The 19912-nt window shown below is 55.8% G+C and overlaps 1 protein-coding gene across 3 annotated transcripts; it reads right to left on the reverse strand.

The window, feature by feature from the left end:
* Nucleotides 1-824: 824 nt before the first annotated feature.
* PIANP (PILR alpha associated neural protein) lies at nucleotides 825-13444 on the reverse strand. Of its 3 annotated transcripts, none has more exons than XM_027783809.2 (6): nucleotides 13054-13444; nucleotides 6702-6770; nucleotides 5987-6549; nucleotides 5748-5829; nucleotides 5277-5495; nucleotides 825-5142 (listed from the first exon to the last, which is right to left on the reverse strand). In XM_027783809.2, exons 2-6 carry the CDS (start codon nucleotides 6716-6718, stop codon nucleotides 5121-5123), a joined length of 903 nt encoding a protein of 300 aa, XP_027639610.1. In that variant the 5' UTR covers nucleotides 6719-6770; nucleotides 13054-13444; the 3' UTR covers nucleotides 825-5120. The 3 variants fall into 3 exon arrangements, with proteins under 3 accessions (XP_027639610.1, XP_005235412.1, XP_027639609.1); XM_005235355.3 differs by having other exon boundaries at nucleotides 5987-6552; nucleotides 13054-13443; XM_027783808.2 differs by lacking the exon at nucleotides 13054-13444 and adding an exon at nucleotides 12148-12477 and having other exon boundaries at nucleotides 5987-6552.
* Between the last annotated feature and the right edge of the window lie 6468 nt (nucleotides 13445-19912).

Consider the following 19912-nt stretch of genomic DNA (forward strand, 5'->3'; position numbering starts at 1 on the left):
GCAGAGACCCCAGGACGGAGTCCAAGGTCAGGGCTGGGGAGCCTGCTCCTTCCTCAGACAGTAATGCAGCAGGTCAGGGACATCTCCGATGCCCGAAGGACCCGGACAGTGAGCGGGCAAAGGGAGGGGGGGGCGGGGACTGTCCCCAGCGTCCAGAAATCCTCCTACCATTGCTGGGGAGCAGCCCTTCAGAGCAGCCACCATGCCCGGTACTGGTCTCGAGGACCCTCTCCGTGCCCACCCCAGCACCCAGCACAGTCGGGACTTGTGAAGTGGGGGAGCTGCAGGAGACAAGGATGCTTAATTACAGAGCAGCCCTGGAAACCAGCAACAGCAGCGGCACTGTGGCCAGGAGGGGAGGCAGCAGGGCTGTAAATAGAAATTGCGGAGGCAGCCGCGGGGAACAGCGAGGGAGGCTTCTGCGCCAGCATCACTCCATCTCCCTCCCTTCCCCTCAGCTTCTCTCACCTCTCCTGGCCATCCTGGCTCCCAGCACAGGCTGGTGTGGGACCAGCAGCCCCAAAGCGTGGCTGGGAGGCAGTAGCTCCGGAGGTAGAACAGTCACCCTTGGTGGAGAAGGGGATGTGCAAGGCCTCCTCCATCAGGTGCCACCTCCCGTGGAAATGCAGGAAGAGGGTCAAAGAGCCTCCTTGGCCAGCAAGGAGACCAAGGCGAGATGGATGTGGGGCCAAACTGGCCCATCTACCCCCCGCCAGGAGAGACTGTGAAATGCCAGATGCCTGAGTCCCTGCCCACTGCGGTCTGCCCAGGACGAAGACCCCCTCATCCCACCCTGACATCTCCGTCACAGCCTCTGCCACAGCAGCAAGTGCTCTGCTTCCAGTATTTTGCAAAGGTTTATTTAAAAATGTTGAAACTAACATCCCACAAGAATTGAATATTTCACCACAAGGAGAAGAGAATTCCTACAAAAATATATATCACAGCGCACAAGGGCAGGGGAGGAGGAAGAGCGAGACTGAGCAGGGAAGCAGGAGGGAGGACGGAGGGGAGGATGGGAGCTGCAGCAGAACGAGACCAAGTGGCAAAGGTAGAACAAGAAAGGAGCGGGGAGAGTGAAACAGTAGGAGAGGAGAAATAACTGGGAGGGAGACTGTGGTGCAGGACAGGAATGGGAAATGGGGAAACAGTGGGAGAGGGAAAACAACAGGAAAAAAGGAGTAGAGAGCTGGCAGTCGGTGAAGGAAGGGGGTCGCCCTCTATGGTCTTCCCAAGGTAGGGGCAGGACTATGGGGAGACATCAGCAGGGGTGCAGCTGGGGGCTGGAATTTGGCCCGGGGCTTTTGTGCTGCAGGACTTGGCTCTAAGGCTGTGCCATCGACATGGTTTGTCAGAGTGAAAAACCAAAACCGCACTTTAATTCAGAACAGTGTGAAGGTGATTGTGTTTGAGAACTTGTGGGGAATGAACAAACCGCTCCTTTCCAAACGTTTTTCCTTATTGGGAAAGGGAGTGGGGAATGAAGGGGCCAGATTTGGAAGGGCACTTAGGTGCCGTTGAGGAAGAGGTAGATAACCCTCTCTGAAGCCGTGGGATGCTCAGCTGGATGCGAGTCCCTGGGAAGTGGACCGGAGGAGCGATGTGGAAGCAGTGCCTTCTGTTGCCTACCAGTTGCCACCAACCAGATGGGAAAGCCCAAGCAGGATTTGGCCTTGTGGTCATACGCTCTGGTGGGTAAACAGCGGGAGACTCCAGTGTCTGCTCCAAACCAGTACAGGGCAGAGGAGAGAGATCCTTCCCCAGACCTTCCCACTGCACTCATGGAAAGACCACCTTTGCACTAACGAAGCCAGGACCCTCAAGGAGCTGAGCAGAGACATGGTTCCTCCAGCTCACCCACCCACCTGGATGTTCCCTTTTAATTGTGCAGAAAGGTTAGGCAGGCTCAGCCCAAGGCTGTGAACATTTTCCATTGGTTTCCCCACCCACTTTTCTCTCTGTGAAATTGCCACTGGAAAAAATGAATCCAAACCTTTCTCTTCCAGTCACCTAGAAGGCAGGGAAACCTGATAAGCTGTGACTGGGAAGGTGCTGGCCTCTGCCCTGGATTGGAACTTGGTGCCGTCAGCCCGTCCATGTGCGCATCTCGCAGTGTCAGCCTGGCCCAGGGCGAGGGGCTGCAGGCACGCTCTGCCTCCAGTCCGTGGTGGGGAAGATGGTTTCTAAGGCTCCAGCCATGGAGAAAACAGATCCAGTGAGATTATTTATTGACTGGAAGAATGTTTGTGTGCCCACATGTGTTTTGAACATTTTGTTCCAGGGACAAAATGTAGCAGGGCAGGACAATGAAGTTGTTTCCCGTATCTAACCTGTTTCACGTGAGAGAGTGGATGACTGTTCTAAAAACATGTTTGGCTAGAAAAATTGGTCTTGGAAAAGATGTTCAGCTTATCCAAGCTCCTGTCATTTGAATAGTTTTCTCTACTGCATTCTCCAGTTTCCCCCTTACCACAGTATCCGTGAAAAGCTTTTCTCCCTGGAGGTACTTTGACCAAAACCAGAGGCACGTTAAAAGCGGAGGAAAAAACCCAAACCACCAAAATCTGATTTGTTTGCAGAGTTTACAAAAGCCTGGCCAGCTGAGCGCAGGGCTTCCCCACGTCAAGTGTTGGAAAATATTTCCACTGCATCTCCTGCAGCACCCTGCCGCTTTCTTACAGACCTGCTCTCCACGCCACGCGTGGGAAGGGAAAGTCCAGGGACAGCCCTTGAAGTGGTAGAGTCTAAACTCTGGCCTTATTTCAACAAGCCCTATTGATCAAAGAGCAATCTAATTAATCTGGTCTGGAAGATTATTTAAACCAGTTCAAGGCATTGTATTGTAAACTGCCAGCGCTGAGCAGCGCAGCCCCTTGCAGCCCATGTGTGGCTGCGCCAGCCGGAGGGGCAACAGCCCCGAGCTGCTCCCGGTTGGCAGGGGCAGCGGGCTGAACATCCGCCAGAGCCCTGAATGGAGCCTGAGTAAGGAAAAGGCTCGGTAATAGATTGATCCAAGGTAAAGCAATAATATACCCTGCTATAAGCGGAGACTCAAACTGCACTTAGACTGGAGACCTCCAGAGTCCTTTTCCGCCTACATCTTTCAGCCATTTGCTGCTTTTAATAAGCCAGTAATTTTATTTGACCTGTCATTTTCTCCAAATCTCTACTGTTTTTTGTGAAGCTTATGGCAATTTACACTCTCATTTAAATGTCCTTCACGGTGAGTCAGATGGGACCCATGATCACCCAATAGTTCAGCTGGGTAAATGGGCAGAACCAGGACTCTTATGAAATTCCCTGCGCTTTGTCCTATAAAGAATAGGCTTTTACTGAAGAGATAAGGGATGAAAGGGCCATTTTCTCCTCTCCAAGATGACTTTTGTCAGAGACTTTGAATGGTGCATTTGGGCCTTCAAATTGTGGGTGATTCTCCTGACTCTGGGCACATGAGCCCAGCAGCTGCAGGTGTTGCACGGTGCAGGGACAACCTGCCCTAAGCCTGCATCGCTGCCGCTCAGTGCCTCGTGGTGTGGCATCTGTGAATTGCTTCAAGGGTGCCCACAAAAGCTGATGGAGAGCAATGACTGTCACGAAGCTCAAATTTGCCATTTCACAGTTCCTCAAAGGGACGCCCAGGGGTCCACATGTAGGAAGAGGTTGAGATGGGCTGATCTGGCTCACCCACACAGCTGACAGCGCGGCCACCTGCCCTACGGACCACTGCAGCCCCAAAGTACACGCTCAGGCAACTGGTGTGCACCCGTACCTGTGCCATTGGTTTTGGTCCCCAGCCATCTGGAGCAAGACACTCACGAAAGTTGGCACCCCCCATATACCCTCTCTCATGCCCTTGGCAAGTGCTGCTTCAGGGGTCTCCAGTCACCTTCCAGGAGAGACCTGTCAGCAGTACGGGGCAGCCTTCCAAACGTTCCCAAGGTCAACTCAAAATTGCTCTTTGTCATCCCAGGCACAGTCACATCTGCTGCTTGTTGCCTGCGGCATGAGCGTCTGAAAGCAATTCCCTACCTCAGCCCGGCCAAAACTCGAGTTCATCATGCCCAGCTGTGTCTGCATGCCATGCTTTAGCTGCTTTGGCAGCATCCCGATGCACAGGACGCTTGGTGAGTAACGTGATGGGCGGAGGGTCCACCTCGAATGTTCTGAAGGACATCACCATAGAATGATGTTCTCCAGAAAAACCTTGCTGAAGTGGGCTGGCGGGGTGGAGGGGGACAGCAAGGAGGCTTCCAAGAGATCAAGACATTTGGAAAGCTAAAGGAACGTTTTCCAACTTTAACTGGCAAGAGAAGTGGCGGAGGGGAGTAACTGAAAGAAAAAAAACTGGGGACAGAGAGATGAAGAAAGATACAAGCTGAAGAGAAAAAACAGAAGAGCGTTAGGCAGAAAGAAAATGGAAAGCAGTTAATATCTTCTGTCTAGGGGGGAGGTCACATTTCCTTCAAGGAAATGGCTTGCTGGGGGGGGGGGGGCGGGTGCTGTGCAGGCCTCTTCTGCCCAAGCCTCACCCCCACTTGGGACCCTTGGGAGGGCCAGCGCCTTGGGAGCAGAAGAACCTGCCATCACCCAAGTCCCGGCTCAGGGGAGCCCCAGCCCCGGCAGGCAATCCTACAGCACCCAACTCCAACGCTCACTTCAAAGCACATGACATGGGAAGGGACACAGAGGGGGTTGGGGCCCACGGGGACAGGGGTACACCTTTCCACCTTGCCTACCCCCGATGTCAGGCATGCACTGGTGGGAGAGTCACGGAGATCCAAGTGTGTGTGTCTGCGTGTGTGCTAGGAGAGGGGCCAGGGGGGCAAGATGTCACACCACCACCAGCCACCTCCCCTCCCACCATCCTGCTCTCTCATCACCCTGTTCTGCATGGGCCGGGGTGGGGGTGGGGGGAAGTCCCCAACCTTCCCCCAGCAGGTTGGAGGACCAGCCCATCCATTTGCCCAGGCACGTCCTGGTGGAGTGAGTTAGTAATGGTGGTGGTGGGCCGTGGCACAAGGAGGTCTTTTTTTTCCTGGGGTAGCAGAGGCGGCGGGAGTCTGTGCTCGCTGGCTGTGACGGGAGGCTGGGGGGAGCCAGCTCTGCTTCTCCCGTGAGCATCACAGGTTCACCAGTGGGATTCTGGGGGGGAAAGGGAATTGGAAATCAATTAGCAACGGGTGCTCACACTGCCACACTGCCCCCGTTAACCGGCTGGCTCCTCTGGCCTGCCCCAGCCTGCCCGTCCCCACCGCCCCGGCTCACCAGCCACTCACCGGTTGAGCTGGAAAGCCGTGCTCTTCCCATGGCCCCCCAGTTTCTCCTGGCCCTGCCTGGACTCCTCCTGCTCAGGTGTGGGGGCCAGGGAGTCTCCGTAGGGTCCCAGGATGCTGACAGTGGTGGGGGAGAGGTCCGTGAGGGGCTGCTGGCTCTCCTGCTGCCTCCCACCGCTCTGCTGCCCCGAGTGACGCCGGCGCTTCTGGTTACGGTCCCAGCTTTGGAGAGAGACCAGGGGTGATGCAGAGTGCCCACTTGGGCAAGCAGCAGTCCCCGCAGCAGAGAGGTTTGTGGGATCCCGCTATGCTTGGCCCGAGAGCCCAGCTCGCCATGTGCCAAACTTCGCAAGGGTTGGTGGCACCAGACCTGCATCCCTGGGGCAAATGGCTCCCAAACCCACTGGCCTTCCTGCCCAGCCACATGCAGGCACTGGCATGGTGACACCCTCCACCGGGCCAGCCCCCACTCACCAGAATTTGAATATAATCCCGGTGGCAACTAGGACAATGATGATGGAGATGGTGATGGTGACGTACAGCTGGGGGTCCACACCTGTGAGACAGAGGAGGAGAGGGGGGTGTGACGGCCACCCCCACCAGTCCCCGGAGAGCAGCAGTGCAAGGGGAGGTTGCTGCCAGGGCTCTTGTGAATTTCTGCAGGAGCTGCTCCTGCGGGGACTGGGGGCAAAAGGAGCAAAGGGCAGATATACCTTCCCCCCGGGGCCCAAACAAGAAGGGCCGTAGGGTGGCCGGGGTCTCCCGCAGGTTGAGTCCCGCATTGTGCAGGAGCGAGTGGGAGTTGGGCTGCGCCGTTGCCATCCCGTGTGGCGACACAAAGGTGTATCCCAGCGGTGGGAAGCCTGGGTTGGCCGAATTGGTGTCCCCTCCATCCTCATCCGACACTGTGGGACCCCAGACGATGGCCCAGGGGTACTGGGAGGAGGGCATGCCGTCCTCAAAGCCAGAGGGGGTGGCAGGGCGGACTCCTGCTGCCTGGCGCCTCAGCCGCACGACGTGCCGCAGCTCTCCCCCCCGGGGGGGCAGGGACCGCTGGCGTGGCAGGGCGAAGCGAGCATCCCTCTCCGGCAGCGAGGTCCTGTCCCAAATGCAAATGGACCGTGGGGCTGAGGGGCTCCGACGGGTGCACAGAGGCCGAGTGGCTGCTGGACCCCGAGAACGAAGAGACCAGACACCAGGAGGAGGGACGGCCAGGACCAGGAGGAGGAGATGCCAAAGCTGCAGGGAGTGGATGCAGGAGAGGAGTGGAGGCATCCTGCTGCAGGGTGGGGAGGAGGAAGAGGAGAGCCTTACATGAGACATCCCTCCCATCAAAAAGCCAAGCCCGGAGCAGCCGGGAGCAGCCCACCACCCACGCTCCCGTCATCTTCCCGCATCACCAGTGAATGTGGGAAGCCGTGAACCTACCAAGCACTGGGCTCCATCTCAGATGCAACAGCGTCTTTGCTCAGCGAGGATCCCGTCTCATCTTCTTCACTGGGAACCAAAAGGGGGAGGTGTCAGCGTCGCCTCACCCGGCTGTGACCGCTGTCTCCCTGGAGGAGGCCACCTCCAAAAAAAGGGCAAGCTCCTGGCCCCAGTGGGAGGAGCAGCTGGGCACCCATGCACCCGCACGTGCCCCCGTCGTGCCCCCCATCACCCACGCGCTCTGCCATGCAGAGGTGCATCGTCCCCCAACCCCGGCACCATGCAGCAGCACGCGCATCAGCGTGTGCACATGGAAGCGAGGAGCAATCTCTGGAGCACACGTGTGGAGGCACATGCGCAGCTTCCGTGGGGACTCGCCCGTCTGAGGGCCGAGAGGGGGATTCGGCATCTTTGTTTGCTTATTGCTGGACCAAGTTGGAATCTTAATTCCTGTGTTTATTTATAGTGTAAAGCGTGTAATCCGTTTATTTAAAAAAGAGCCTCTTCATTGTGTGCCGGTGAGGGAGCGAGAGGGGAAGCACGAGAGTGATAAACCAAGGCAACTGAGAGAGTGAATCAGCGAGAAAAGTCCAGCCTTACTAAAGAATTTAAGAGCAAAAATACGCCTATCAAATATTTAGTATTTACTTTCCTCTTAGCTAACATGGAATTACCTTCCCACACTCCTTGTCCTAGTGTCCTCCGCACTCTCCTGTCCCACCCTTCCTCTGCTGTTCCTCCCCCTTCTCTCCCACCTTCCCAGGGCGAGCAGCACTAGGCAGCAGTGGGGACAGGGAGTGAGGGCTGGTCCCCCCCGGCCGGATTTCTGCACCGGCACCCTTTGGCATCGGTCCGGCAGTGGCACAGCTGCCCTTCATGCTGCCTGCCCCTTCCCTTGGCCGGGCACAGCGCAGTGCCAGCGCTTCCCTGCAAGCCATTGTGTGCCTGACCTGGGATCCTCTCTGCAACAAAGGCTGCATGCACACACGCACACAGAAATCATTCACGATATTCAGCTCGCTCCCTCCTCGTGAAGGGGAAAGCACGAATGCCGACAGCCCATGGTCATGCTCTTCCATGGCTGCTGGGCTGCAGAAACGGGGATGCTCGGCCGAGGCAGCCAATGTGGAGGGCAAGCCCGCACCTCGCACCTCCCTGCGGGTTCCTGCCGTCCCCTCCTGCCCAGCTCATGCCCTGATCCAAAACCCCAGCCCCTCCCCAACGGGGGGCTTCCCCTTGCTGTGGGAAGAGCCCGGGTGCTGTAGTAAGGGGACTCATGCCCCTGCTGTCCACCTGAGGATAGGGGCTGGGAGGAACAGCACCCAAGAGCGAGTGGCTGTCTAGCTCCTGCTGCATTAACTGGGGATATTTTTAGTTTCTTTCTGTTAAATATTTAAACAAAGTTCACAGGGAAAAAAAGGAATTGTCAGCTAATGTGCCCTGCCCTTCCCTCCAGGGCAAGATCAGTCTCTGGAGGGATCCTGAGATGAAGATGAGGAGAAAAGAGCAGCTATTCTCAGCATTTCTTTGTACTTTGCTCCTGAACCTCTTTAGCCTTGGAGGGGGCTCAGTATTAAAATGCAGCTCTGCAGAGAAGCAGCAGAATGGAGCAAGTTTCTTCCCAGGCCAGAGGCTGGCGAGGTCTTGGCCACCTGGATTATGGTCACGATGCCATGGAAGATCATGACTGGCAACACAGATTCGTGACAGAATTCCTTTAGGACTTTGGAAAAGGAGGGAATTCCAAGCATCAGGGACCTCCTCAAGCGAGTCCCCAGGTTAGAGGGCACCCAAACGCCACAAATGATCTCAAGGTGGCCTGGGGCCATGCCTGGGACTCACCGTGGGACAGCAGCTCCCTGGGGTGAAAAGCCTGCTCTGCTCGTGGCATGGCACTCTCTGTTACAGCTCCGGTCCTGGGGGCCTGGGGGCTGTTTTGCATCAGGCAAGAGGAGACGTGGCTCTCAGCAGTGCCAGCCTTGGAGCGGAGATCTGCTCTGGGTGCAGGCAGACCCCTGTGCGTGCCAGCCCCGTGGAGGAGCGCAGTACGTCAGGGGTGTACTCCTTCTAACGCAGATGGCTCCACCAGCGCCTGGGTGTAGGGGCAAGGCGTGTTGGGTCACCTAGCTCACTGCCCCCTCCCTCCTGCCTGTTGGGATGTTTTATGATGAAGACCTCGCTGTAGCTCTCGGCTGAGGTTGCGAGACCCAGCAGCAGCACCCCAGGCCATGGATTCCGAGGGTCCAAAAGCCTCGGAATGAGCAACCCTACAGAGCCAAATCCTGAATTGCTTTCACACCCAGTAGTCTGAATTTCTGCCCTATCGAGCACGTAATGGCCCTAACGGGAGCTGAGGGGAAGGAGCGAGCCCCAGTGCCAGCCTCCTCGCGTACATGTAATGCTGTGGCAGTGACAGCTGGGCACCCTCAGACCCCAGGCATCGCTGTGCATGGGTCCTTCTGCTGACGGTGAGGGGCAGGTGAGCTCCACATGCCCCGACCCCAACGGTGGCTCCAGCTGAGTGCCCCAACGAGGCCACGTCAGTCAGTCTCAGTCAACGCACCCCGGGTTGCTGATCATCTCGTGGCCGGAGAGCAGCTGGGGGAAGCACAGAGGTGTCTCCCCTAGCATGAACGCCGTGCGAGCAAAGGAAGGTGTCAGGTGGAGATGCCGGCCAGCGCGGGCTGGACTCCACGGCACATGTAGCATGGATGTCCCGGCGGCTTGTTGACAAAGCAGCAGCCAAGGCGCGTCTGCGGCAGCCTGCAGTGAGCCGCCGGCAGTGGGCATTGCGCCCCGGGCACGGACCCTGCTGTGCTGGAGGGCAAGCGGGTCAGCTCGGTGTGCAGCTCCCGGTACGGATGCTGAGTAAACCCGTAGCTCCTCAGAGAGAAGAAGCCAATGCTTCCACTACCTGGATGTATAAACCCCAGTATCCACACAACCCTCAAGGGTTCAAGGGGCCTTTGTGTGCCAGAGCAGAGAGACTGGATTCCTGCACCAGTACCACATGGCATGGCTCTTGTTTTCAGATCTGTTTCCCAAGTCTAATTGTGATGAAAATGGACAAGGCTACGCCCAGGGTCCAGAGACAGACCTGGGTATTTTCACTCTAGGTACAGAGCCTTCATTGCAGCGTTCCAGTCCTGTGATGCACAGATGACAGAGTGTGAATGACAAAGCTATTTCCCCAGGGCACTTCATTGAGCTCAGTTTGTGAATCTTGGTGCTTGAAAGCCGTGAGTAAGAATTACACTGCTCTTTGCTTCTGCATATGGATCCCACTACCGGTCCAGACCAGAGATCCCTGGGGCTAATCTATTAGGAGCCGCTCTTGTTGCATTTGCAGGATGGAAGCACGAATCCTGCTGCTGTTCCCCAGCGTCAGGGACCCAGCTGTGCTTCCTCCCTCTTTGTAAGCCTCCTGCAGCACGGACCCGCCGCTGCTGGGAGGTGAGAAAGCAGATCGCAGCAGCCATGCCCCAAAGCGTGTTACCCAGTTCACCAAGGGGGCTGGGAACTGACAAGCTAAGTGATGGCTAGGAGCAAAACCTGCTGCGCCCCTGCTCTGGGCAGGGAGCACAGACTAAACCCCGAAAGTGACACCCTGAGCTCCAGAGTTCAGGGGCTACCACGCCCAGGGAAGCCCTAGGACTTGCTGCCCATAACTCCTCTGTGGCCAGGACTCTTGCATACTGTGGTCCCAAAGATAAATCCTCTCCAAACATAAAAGCCGTCACAGGAATAACAGAGCTGAGGTGCCGGCCGTGTGCAAGCAATACCCACGCCGTAGATCCCTTGCATCAAATGCCATCTGTAACCTTCTGCTACAAAATGCTGAAGTTTGACAAATTCAAATGAGGAACAATACTATTAATAAAGAGGGTCATACACTAGCACAAATGCGCCCAGGCAGGCGGTGTGTCCCCTACCGCCTGGAGCCTTCGCGTGGCTGTATTTCTAAAAGAGATGCTACAGTTCGATCAGAAGTTATGGGCTTGATGCAGAAAATGAAATTGGTGAAATTCTCTGGCCTGTGCTCTGCTGTAGGTCAGGCTCGATGATCAAAATGGTCCCTCCGGCCTTAAAATCTGAGAATCTCCCAGCTTTCTGGCTGCCTAGGCAAGATCAGCCCTGACTGGAGAGCAATTGGATGAAGCCGAGCATACACAAGCCGTGTTAGCCAGGAGCGGGTAGAGTCTCCTTCCATCCGGGGATGGGAAACGAGTTGCACCCGATTCTGTCTGACTCGGCTGGCAGATGATGATCTATCTGTATTTTTGTAACATCTCGAGCTTGACTGCTGTGATACTGTGCCTCTAGGAATGAAGCTGCCTGCTCTCTGAGCGCTCCAGCTAGTTCAGAATGCAGCAGTCTGTTTGCTCGGTGACTCGAGCTGCCGGGAACGCATCACCATGCCTCTCTGCACCCCACATCGCATCACCTTCGGGCACAGAGTCTGGTCCAAGGTCTCCAAGCCAGCATTCAAAGCCCAGCATGGGACAGGCCCCAGTGACCTAAGCAATCAATCACCTCTCCTTATGCAGCGATGACCTCACATGACGGATATATTCCACTGGAACAATGAAATTGCCAACCGGTTTGGGGAGAGGGGTAAGGGATGGAAGAAGGGGAAAGAGGCTTATGACCCTGAGGAACAGAACATTCACAAGAGCTGGGCCAAGATTATGAAACTTACTGCCGGCTGAAATAACGCTCGCCATTAGCAACCCCACAGCACCGAGAGCTTCATGCAAATCCTTCCTTCACCCAGCTCCCCCCCCCCCCCCCCCCCCAAGCAATGATCCCACTCAAAATAGTGATAAAAAATCAAAACAAACCTGAGGAGGACTCAGCCTTCCTCGCAGAGAAAGAACGCTAGGTTGGTTGTCATTTTTTAACTCCCAGCCAGCATTAAGGGCTATGGTGACAGCTACCGATACTAGGCTGTGCTCTGGGACCGTAGAACCTAGCAGCTATCTCCAAGCACCCAGCAGAGCAAGTTTAGGCACAGTGAGCCCCCACCACCACACTGCCCAGTGCCCCAGGCACCCCACGCCTATATTCTTCTCAGTGGCCATGAACATCCCAGAGCTGGTGGTCCAAGAGGCAGAGATGCAGGCATTTCTGGTTTGGTAGCTGGAAGCGTGAACCCCGGTGCTGGCGAGAAGGGGTTATATATATGTCCTGCTGTATTTGGCTGGGTGGGGACGGGGAAAGGGAGGAATCCCAGAACAGCTACCCCAGGGAGGTAATTCTGCTGCCCTTGGAGGAGTTTTGGCAGCTGGGAGCGGGAATCCGAATGCTGGTGCCCTGGGCTGGGAGATGCCGAGGCCACCCAAGGAAGGAGTTCCCGCTGCGTGGGGTTCAGGGGGCGACAGCACCGAGTGGGCTGGGGCTGGGGGATAGCAGCCTGAATGCAGTGGCTCACGTCAGGAGGCTCTACCTGGCATCTGAGGCTCAGAGGGTTGGTGGCAGCGCCCAGGAGGATCCGGCAGGACCGCGGAGGGGCTGACACCGCTTGCCCTGTGTCAGTGCAGGTCCTGCAGCGTTCGGTGACCGCCGGTGGGAATTGCTGTGCCAGGGCACCAGGCGAGCACTTACGGGCTGGGTCTGGAAATCCGGGTCTGGGGCAGAACCGGGGCTGGAAGGGCGGTGGTGCATTTGGACGTCTGAGGGAATGAGCGTGTGAAGCCCATGAATGGTCCTCTGAGCTCAAGTCTCCTGCATTTGGGAACTGTGAGTGTGGCCCCTTTCCAAGCAGCACTCTAGGATGCCGGTCCCCTGCCATCTAGTGCCTGCCTGCAATACATGTCATGAGTCTGCCAATCTCCTGCCTCCCAGTTTCCTACTGTTCCCGGGCATCCGAGTGCTTCAGGTGCTGAGTCTCCACGGCTGAGCGGCTCCCGCTGGCACGGTGCACCCCCGGCCAGCCGCGGGAGGGACTGACCCCTCCGGTTCCTTCCTCCAGCTGCGCCAATTTGGCTGAAGTCGCCTTCCTCAGCGCAGGCTCCAGTGCTCCAGCACAACAGGTTTTGTGATGGAGCCCAGAGCTGGAGGGCGAGAGGCAGCGATGCCTCGGCTGTGCCCCCTCCCTCCCCGCCCCTCGGGCACCCCCTGCCCCAGACTGAGCGGGGGTGGGGGGTGGGGGGTGGTTAGGAAGGAGATAGCCGGCTAGAAGGAGACAGAGCACCTAGATGGGGAGAGGGAAAAGAAAAACGGGGGAGAAAGGACACAGGGAAGGAGACGGGGAAAGATGACTTGGAGCCGGGCGTGCATCCCTCCCTGCCCCTCGCCCCCGCAGCCCCATCGCCGCCCCGTCCCCAAGCCCGGGCTGGGAGGATGAACTTACCTTGCGGGGAGCCGAGTGGGGCGCAGCCGGGGCGGCGGAACAGGGGGCTGGGGGAGCACAGCTGCTGCTGCCGGTGCCTCTCATGGCCAGGACGAAGGAAGGAGAGGAGGAGGAGGAGGAGGAGGAGGAAGGTTTGATGAGGCTGAGCCCTGGCTGAGGGAGAGGGAGCGAGAGATGCCTTGAAATAAACAGCTGCCGAGGACTGGTCCAGCCCCTCTTTCTCTCTCTCCGTCTCTGTCTCTCTCGCTCGCTGCCTGCCGTTAACCCCATGGCTGCTGGCACGGGCGCGTCCGGCACCGTGCCCCCCGCTGCAGCCCGGGGAGCCGGGCGGGGGAGCCGGGCGGGGGGCACCGCGTGTCCCCCCCCGGCCCGGGAGCCCCCTGCCCCGCCTGTGACGGCTCCTGCCGCTGCCGCCCGCGCTGCGCTCCCGCCACCCCGCGCCCGCCGCCCGCCGGACCTGCCCCCCGCCGCCTCCCGCCGCTGCCCGCTCAGCCCGGCTCGGCTCGGCACAGCACGGCACGGCACGGCACGGCACGGCTCGGCTCGGCCCGGCCCCGCTCCCCCAGCTCGTCGGTTATTTCGGGATCTTCACAGGAAGCGATTAGGTTGCCATGGAGAGAGGTGTCTCCAAGGGACCCGTCGCTCCAGCTCGCTCCAGCGAATGCCACCCCCGGACGGGTCCGTCCTTGGGGGCGGAGGCCCCCCGCCCCGGGATCCCCCTCCCCCGGGCCGCCCCCCGGGCTCACCCCCCCGCCGCCCCCTCCCCGCCCCGCAGCAGCCCCCTCGGGGAGATGCCACCCCCCGGCCGCCGGTCCCGTCCCCCCGTCGCCCCCGTCCCCGCGTCCATCATCCCCGGGTTTGGCGCCGCCGTACCGGGGCGGCTTCCCGGCGGGTGGGCGGCGGGGGCTGGCCGAGGCTCACGGGCAGCGCCCAGAGCCGCCCACGCGTGGGCCGGGTGGGACACATGGGTGCTGTGGGGAGCAATGGGGGTGTGTCTGTCCAAGGTGGGTTTCCCCGTTGAGGGATCACCCAGGTCGTTTGAACGTGTCCCCAAGCGCGTTTTATGCCGGGGATGGATGGGATGTGTCTGGAAATGGCAGGGATGTGACAGCGAAAGTAAAGAAGCTGATTTGCCTTTGAGGGGCCGGGTATTTCATGGGGAAAATCTCCCTCCACCATCAAGTACCAGACAGAGAGCACAGTCCAAATCAGAAGGGAGCAGCTCAGCAGCCAACAGGCGAGAGAAGAAAGTCAATGACAGAAAGACAGTTTCCACTCCAGGGTCTGAAATATGAGGAAGCAAAAAAGTAATTTCCTCAGATCCTCAGAAACAATCAAACTTTTCATCATAAAGCAATGAGGAAAGACTGCGACTGACCCTGGGAAAAAACAGAAAGAAATAGTAGAGACAGCACCGAGCTGTAAACCAACCTGCGTTGCCTCGGGAGCGGGCACTGTGACAAATGGACACAGCACCAGTCCTGAGCACAGCAGGATGCCTGCGGCAGGTCATGGCAACTTCGGACAGAGTCCATTGTTCTCCATCAGGCCTCCCGGAGCTCCTGTGCTAACAAACCAGGCTGATCCAAGATTTCCCATGTTGGGATGTTCCGAGTTTTGCACGTGTTTGGGAGAGTCAACAGGTTTTTCACGTGTTTGAGAGCAACGCTGGGGTGTGTTTGGGCGCATCGGCAGGGGGATGCAGTTGTGTTAAGGCATATGGTCGCTGGGAGGTTGGGGCCTGGGAGGACGGTGCTGGCGGGGTGGGGGAATGTCATGTCACGTCGCTATCTGGGTCTGTGTGAGACACGGTGCCATGGTGTGTCAACAGGCACGCACATGGCTGAGCCCCCCAGCTTTTGTCCTCTTCATGTACACGAGGCTTTATGTCAGAGATTATCCAGGCTTCTGTCACATTCTAGAGCCTTTTCATCTCCAGCCCTCCTGGGACTTGTACAAATGATGTGCGCAGAGCTCGCTCAGCAAGCTCTCGCACATGCATCCCAAGAAACCACCTGTACAGACACGGCCGGGGATGTGGCAGTGCGGCATGAGGCGGCATTCCTCTTGCCTTGCCTTCTGTGCTTCTCCTCCTGCTTTCTCACCTGGGAGTAGCAGAGGGTAGAAGGCTCTGGAAGGGGCTACATCAGCCATGCGGGCTCTTTCTGACCTTTTCAAGTCCTGACAAATGTGTTTAGTATAATTGGGAAGCACAAAACAGATGAGAAATTTCAACCAGGGAAAGGTCAGTTAAAGGGTGAAAATCCAAATGATGCAAACACTGAAAATCCCCTGACGAGCAAAACTACAGAAGGAAGTCAAAGAAGCCAGAGCGATGAGAGAGAACGAGGATGCAGGGACCAAGGAAACCCTGGGAGATGGTGGGAGGGGGTCAGGAAAGCCATCGAGGTGACAGAACAGGGGGCACAAGGGCTGATGGCACTCATATCCCTTGTACGTGCTACAAAGGGAATGGCTTGCTTGTTTCGGAGCATAGGTTTAGAGAAGCAGGGTGGCAACAGGAGATACTCCGGATGGGCTGGGCACAGAGTGATGTAAATGTAAAATTGCAGGGAAACTTGAGGGGAGAGGTGGAACCAGGTGGGCTGACAGGGGAGCAGTTGGGTAGCTGCGGAAGGAGGATATGAGCGTGACGTCTAGTATAAAGTATTACACTGAAAATGTTAACGTGAGAGTGATGTGGTGGTGGAAAAAAGATGGAGATGTAAAAATTTTCTCTGGCCAGGATTCAAATGAGGAGTCAGCATATGAGGACCATGAAGTACCTCCCTGCCCAGCCACACCTGGGAAGGATATGAGGCTGCTATTTCTGTCTGGTGGAGTCACTTCTAAATCACCACATGCAGATCACCTACACCCAAGAGTCCTGGGGCCAAGTGGCCCGCTCCAGCTGCTCTTAGCATTGGTTCTGAAGGGCAGAGAGACCCATGTGGTTGCCCTGCTATCTGCAGAACTTGGTCTCTGTTAGTCGCCACGGGTTGGACACAAGAACCAGCGTCTAAAAAGGTAAATAAGCACCAAGAAGTTGTATGAAAACTGTCAGCCTGACAGAGGAGAGAGACGCTATCGGTGCCTGCACTGGAAGAGAATCCATAGCCATGTTGCCAGGCAGCACCCCACAGGTCGGAGCAGCGCAGCCAGCAAGCCAAAATAATTCAGCAGAAAATACTGGGAAAGCTGCGTATGTTAGAGATCGGTGGAGGAGAAGCCTAGCAACACAGGCTGTAGACCAAGAGGAAAGAACTCAGATGTGGCCAACAGTGGAAAAGGTGTCATTGAGATACCCCAGTTGAAGGTGTGGTAGTGGGAAGTATAGAATATATAGGAAACAAGTCCATCGAGAACCCAGTTTCCTCGGCCCCGCTGCTCACCAAGCAACTGGTTAATAAGCTCTGGCGTATCAGAGACATCCCAGAAGACTGGCAGAGAGCTGTGCCCTGCCAATATTTGAAGAGAGCGAACAGAAGACCTGAAACTTTCTAGGCAAAGCAGAAAAGAGCTGATATGAGATTCTCCAGTTAATGCCAATCAGCCTGATTTGGAGGAAACCAATCCTGCTGCATAAACTTGTTTTGTTCTTGCCGGTCTTTGATGTGACTACAGATTTGTTTGGAAAAGATGATGGCTTAGATCTATCCAGGCTTCTGGTAGCATTAATATCTGAAAGCATGCTGATGAGAAAAAAGTAGCGTTATGCAATGCAGGAGGTTAAGTGGGCTGGTTAACTCCATTTAATGGCCTGCAGACGCCAAGGAGCTCATCCCTGAAAAGCCACCATGGAGCAGCAGTGTTCCTTACATGGATGCCCAGGAACGAGTCCTGGGTCAGGTATGACTCACCATTTTATTCAGTGCTTGGTGAGCAGGTACAGTTCATTCTGACACGATTTACTGAGGACACAAATATTGCTGGAGTGTTAAAAATAATGAGGATAGGACCAGCACAGAATGACCTACTGCACTCGGTAAGGTGGTCATTCTCATAAAACGTCTCCTCAGATAGTCGAGAGCAAATTGTACAGCCGTGAGCAGAAAAAATGTCCGTATCTACAGCGAACAATTTCCCACCCTGAAAAGAGGTGATCTGAAAAGGATTTAGTGATCCTAACTGGCAGAAAAGCCCACCTGAGGCCAGGCTGCAGCAATGGATCTAAGTGATCCCTGGCTGTGCAAAGACAGAAGGAAGGAAGAGCAGTGCGGGGATGATCAAGCCTCTCCCTGTATCTGGGTAAGTCCCATGCTGGAAAACTGCACCGCTTCATGCTCCATATTTTAAAAATAACTTTGAATCAAAGGTGATCCGAAGGCTGGATATCTCAGTAATTTAAAGAGGTCAACCTGTTTAATGTATCAAAAAGCAGAACGAGACATGACTTGCTTGCAGTATCGCTTCCTTCCTGGGGAAAAGTCTACCAGGTATTTTGGCAGAGAATAACAAGAGCCAGCCACTGGAGAGTGATTAATCACGGAAACAAGCTGCCAAGTGAAGTGCAAGATCCTCTCTCTCTTCTGGAGTCTTTGAATCACAACTGGAGGCCTGTCTGGAAGCTGATTCCTGGTCTGCAAAATCCTGTGGGCTGCGAGCGCGGGTCGGAGGGAGAGTTACCGTCCAGTTACCCTCTTTTAAACTCCTGTAAGCAGCTGCTGTCAGGTGCCTTTAGGTGCACCAAGGTAGAGGTCTTATGACCCTGTGTGCATTAGGGCAGCACACGTTACAGGGTTAAAAACCTTCTGGATCATGTTGGTACCTGAGCGATGCACCCCAGCCTCCTTTGTCCTTACAGTGTTTTTTGTCTCGGAGTCTGTGCTACACACAGTTATGAAAAATAGTCTCAGAAGATGTGACCCTAGCTATGTTTGGAAGAGGACTGGGGAAAAAATATCATCAGTGTTTTGACAAGTTATTTGGATTCTGCGGTGGTGAAGAGAGAAACAACCTAGAATGAGCCAGTACGGCTCTACGGGCTTTAAAGTGGGACAGTGAGCGCATAGGGAAGAAGGTGGATCTACAGCGCAAAGAGCATGGAGGTTTCTTTCTGGGAAGATCAGAGTGAGATCAGAAGAGAAGGATGATGCGAGGGGTGGTTACAGCAAGGATTAGAAATTGCAGACATTCAGAAATAACAACGCAGAACCTCCCCGTGTCATGAGATTTATCTTAATATTATGGAATGTTGTAAAGACTTGCTTTTGCCTGCACTCTTCGCCTCCTACTTGAGACTCTTTAGGTTACATGAAAATCACATTTCACAGTTTCCCTGTGACCGTAAAGATAGGCGTTTGCTTTGTGAACGAAGTGGAAGCACGAGAGCTAATGACTCTGGGAGCCTGGAATTTAATCTCAACAGCCAGCAGCTTGACCTAGGGACGAGGCAAAGGCTTTGCTAGGTTGCAGGGATGTTCCCACGACGCGCTCTCACGAGAGTTTGCCTATTTTGGGAAGATGACGATCTTCTCGTTTGGAGAGCTCAGGATCCCATTCATTCAAAGGACTTTCTGGTCTTTGCCCTTGTTTTAGCTCCATGTGGGATGAAGAAGGAGCAGACAAACAGCGGGGAGCCAGCACAGGGCGCGGGACCCAGGAGTCGGAGCAGAGGAGGAGGACAGAGAGCACCACGTAGCTGGGATGCTCGGGCTGCCTGGCTTTATCTGACTAATAATGAAAGGCAGCAAGCATGTCAGGGAGTGTGAGAGAAGCAGATCGATAGGGAGATAAAACCAAGATGGAAGAAGCTGGTGAGGGGGTGGGGAAGAGAGTAATAAAACACTACAAATCAGCAGGGTTACGTTTGAACCTGATTTGAATGCACTGGGCGGCGGTGTAAGTGAATAGAGCAGGTGTAAGGCTATGGTGGATGAGACTTAAATACAGAAACAGAGAGGGAAAAGTAGGAAGGAGATAGTCCTCGTGTTAATACCTCCCTGTAACCTGCCTTCACAGCTCTGACCCAACCTTACAAGCCCTGCTTCTCCCTTAATCCTGATATATGGAGAAGCCCAGATGTTGCCAGCTCGAGAACACAGGCTGATAACCTTTCCCCGCTTCCCTGGGCCACCATGATCTTCAGCCTGTCCTGAAGATGCATCTGTTGGGTAAAACGTGTCTCGGTGACATTTTGCCCGACAGAGTGCAGGAGATGCTCTTACCGCCGTGCTCCCGAGGAGCTGGGGCAGGACAGCTGCTGGCGATGCCCTGAGCAGGTGCGTTCGGGTACATGGGTACATACCAACGGCAGCTGACCAGAGAAGCCTCTTGGTTCTGCTCCAGATTTTTGAGGCAAATGAACCTGAGACATCCCAAAGCTCAGGGGGCATCAGAGCACACAAACAAAACCATGCTCTGCCAGAACAAGGCTGGGTACCTTCCCCTGCTAGGGCCCTTCTTTGCCTCCCTGGCCCAGGCACTGAGCTGCTTTGCTCCTTCTGTCTGGAATTACTTCTGAGTGATGCCCACCTAATTCCCGTGGCACGACCATCAATGTTAGAAGTTCAGTTTTCCACACTGACCATCGCTTGCCACACCACTCCCTTCTGTCAGTAGCTTCAGTGCAGAGACCAAGCGCTGAAGGGGCCTCAGGGACTGAAGGGACCCCGAGAAGGGGTAGGATGGTACATATGGCCATTTGAATGAGCTTGGAGCAACTTCTCACAGGGAGACACAATGATCTAACTCCCCAAGGCAGCCACAGGTTGTATTTTCTAGCTCTAAAATTGTGTTTGGAGCAGTACAGTACCCCAAAGGAGCCTTGTCCATGACTCAGCACCAGCAGCTGTGTGAGAAGAACTAGAGTCAAAGCAAGTGATGAGGGAAGGGTCGTTGATACTGGCAAGTAAAACCT

This window comes from Falco peregrinus, chromosome 6 (genome assembly GCF_023634155.1).
Source record: "Falco peregrinus isolate bFalPer1 chromosome 6, bFalPer1.pri, whole genome shotgun sequence".
NCBI lineage: Eukaryota > Metazoa > Chordata > Aves > Falconiformes > Falconidae > Falco > Falco peregrinus.